Below are 1,091 nucleotides of genomic sequence, written 5' to 3'. Positions count from 1 at the left end.
GTCTGACACTGACTAGCCTGTTATCTGCAGTTTGTCCTGTAAAAAAGCAATATTCAAATATTTGAGCACTTTTATCACCATTAGTTTTTTTTTTTATTATTAATAAAAACGTGTAGAGCTCCTCAAAACAACATTTAGGGTTCACAATCCTAGCTTCAGTGAACTTTATAACATCATTTAGCAGCAGTAAGTATGTACATGCATGTTTTTATTTCATTTTTTGGGACCTCTCTTTGTTGCTTGTCTGTGTCTCTGCAGAACGTCTGCTGCTCACGTCGTCGCTCAGTTTACCTTGAAGCTGCTGGAGAAAAGCCTGCCGTCCCTGAGTGAATCTGATGTGACTCCTGCGTTTTGTGGAGCCTTCATCTTTGTGTGCAGGCAGATATACATTACCTGCGAGGGTCTGCAGGTCCTGGGAACATACGGCCTTCACAGAGCCTTAGCTGCTGCCTGGAAGAAGGTCCCTGCTGCACCACACTACACACTTCTGTTGTTTGAGTCGTAAACGGTGGTGTTAGGATTAAAAACTGTCTCGTTGCTGCCCTGCCATAAGTTTGTGAAACACTTTCTTATCACATTGTTGGTTTTATGGAAAGCTGTGCTTTACTGAACCAGCTGTAAAAGCATTAGAAGCATGAGTCTGCAGATTTTGTTTGTTCCTCTGTGCTTCACTTGGTCAAACAGATTCAGCACCTACTCATGTTGTTTCATTTATTGCTCGATGAATTCAGAGTTCTCGCTCTGTTCACCCACCGCAGCAAGTTTTCTGCRAACGAGGGATTTAACTAACCATTAAAATCTGCTTCATGTAGGTTTTATGAGTGTGCCCTCCATAACAAAACATTTGAATTAAAAGCTTTAAAATGCAGTTTGTGTTGGAAAAACAAAAATGCACCTGGTGTTAACAATCCCTCACTACGGGGTGCCGTTTGTAAAGTTACACAGTCAAAAATTACCACCAATATTTTAGTTTTATTTAACCTTTTATAAGAAAAAAAGAACAGATTTATATTTCAAAGTCAGTTTTTCACCATATGATTCATACATTTATAAATGTCAGAGTTTATAAACTAAATATTTAACTTACAAAT

The 1,091-nt window shown here is 38.6% G+C and overlaps 1 protein-coding gene across 2 annotated transcripts in view; it reads left to right on the top strand.

Moving 5' to 3' along the window:
- Positions 1 to 1,091, top strand: part of tbc1d32 (TBC1 domain family, member 32) — a gene marked incomplete at its 5' end in the record, with an annotated part of 47,077 nt that overhangs the window by 1,708 nt on the left and 44,278 nt on the right. For both annotated transcript variants that reach the window (XM_014033385.1, XM_014033386.1), the window contains 1 exon segment: positions 259 to 460. In XM_014033385.1, coding sequence (XP_013888839.1) covers positions 259 to 460 — 202 coding nt within the window.

The sequence above is a fragment of the Austrofundulus limnaeus genome, unplaced genomic scaffold (genome assembly GCF_001266775.1).
Source record: "Austrofundulus limnaeus strain Quisiro unplaced genomic scaffold, Austrofundulus_limnaeus-1.0 Scaffold1720, whole genome shotgun sequence".
NCBI classification, from domain to species: domain Eukaryota; kingdom Metazoa; phylum Chordata; class Actinopteri; order Cyprinodontiformes; family Rivulidae; genus Austrofundulus; species Austrofundulus limnaeus.
This window is presented reverse-complemented; position numbering and strand designations above follow the sequence as displayed.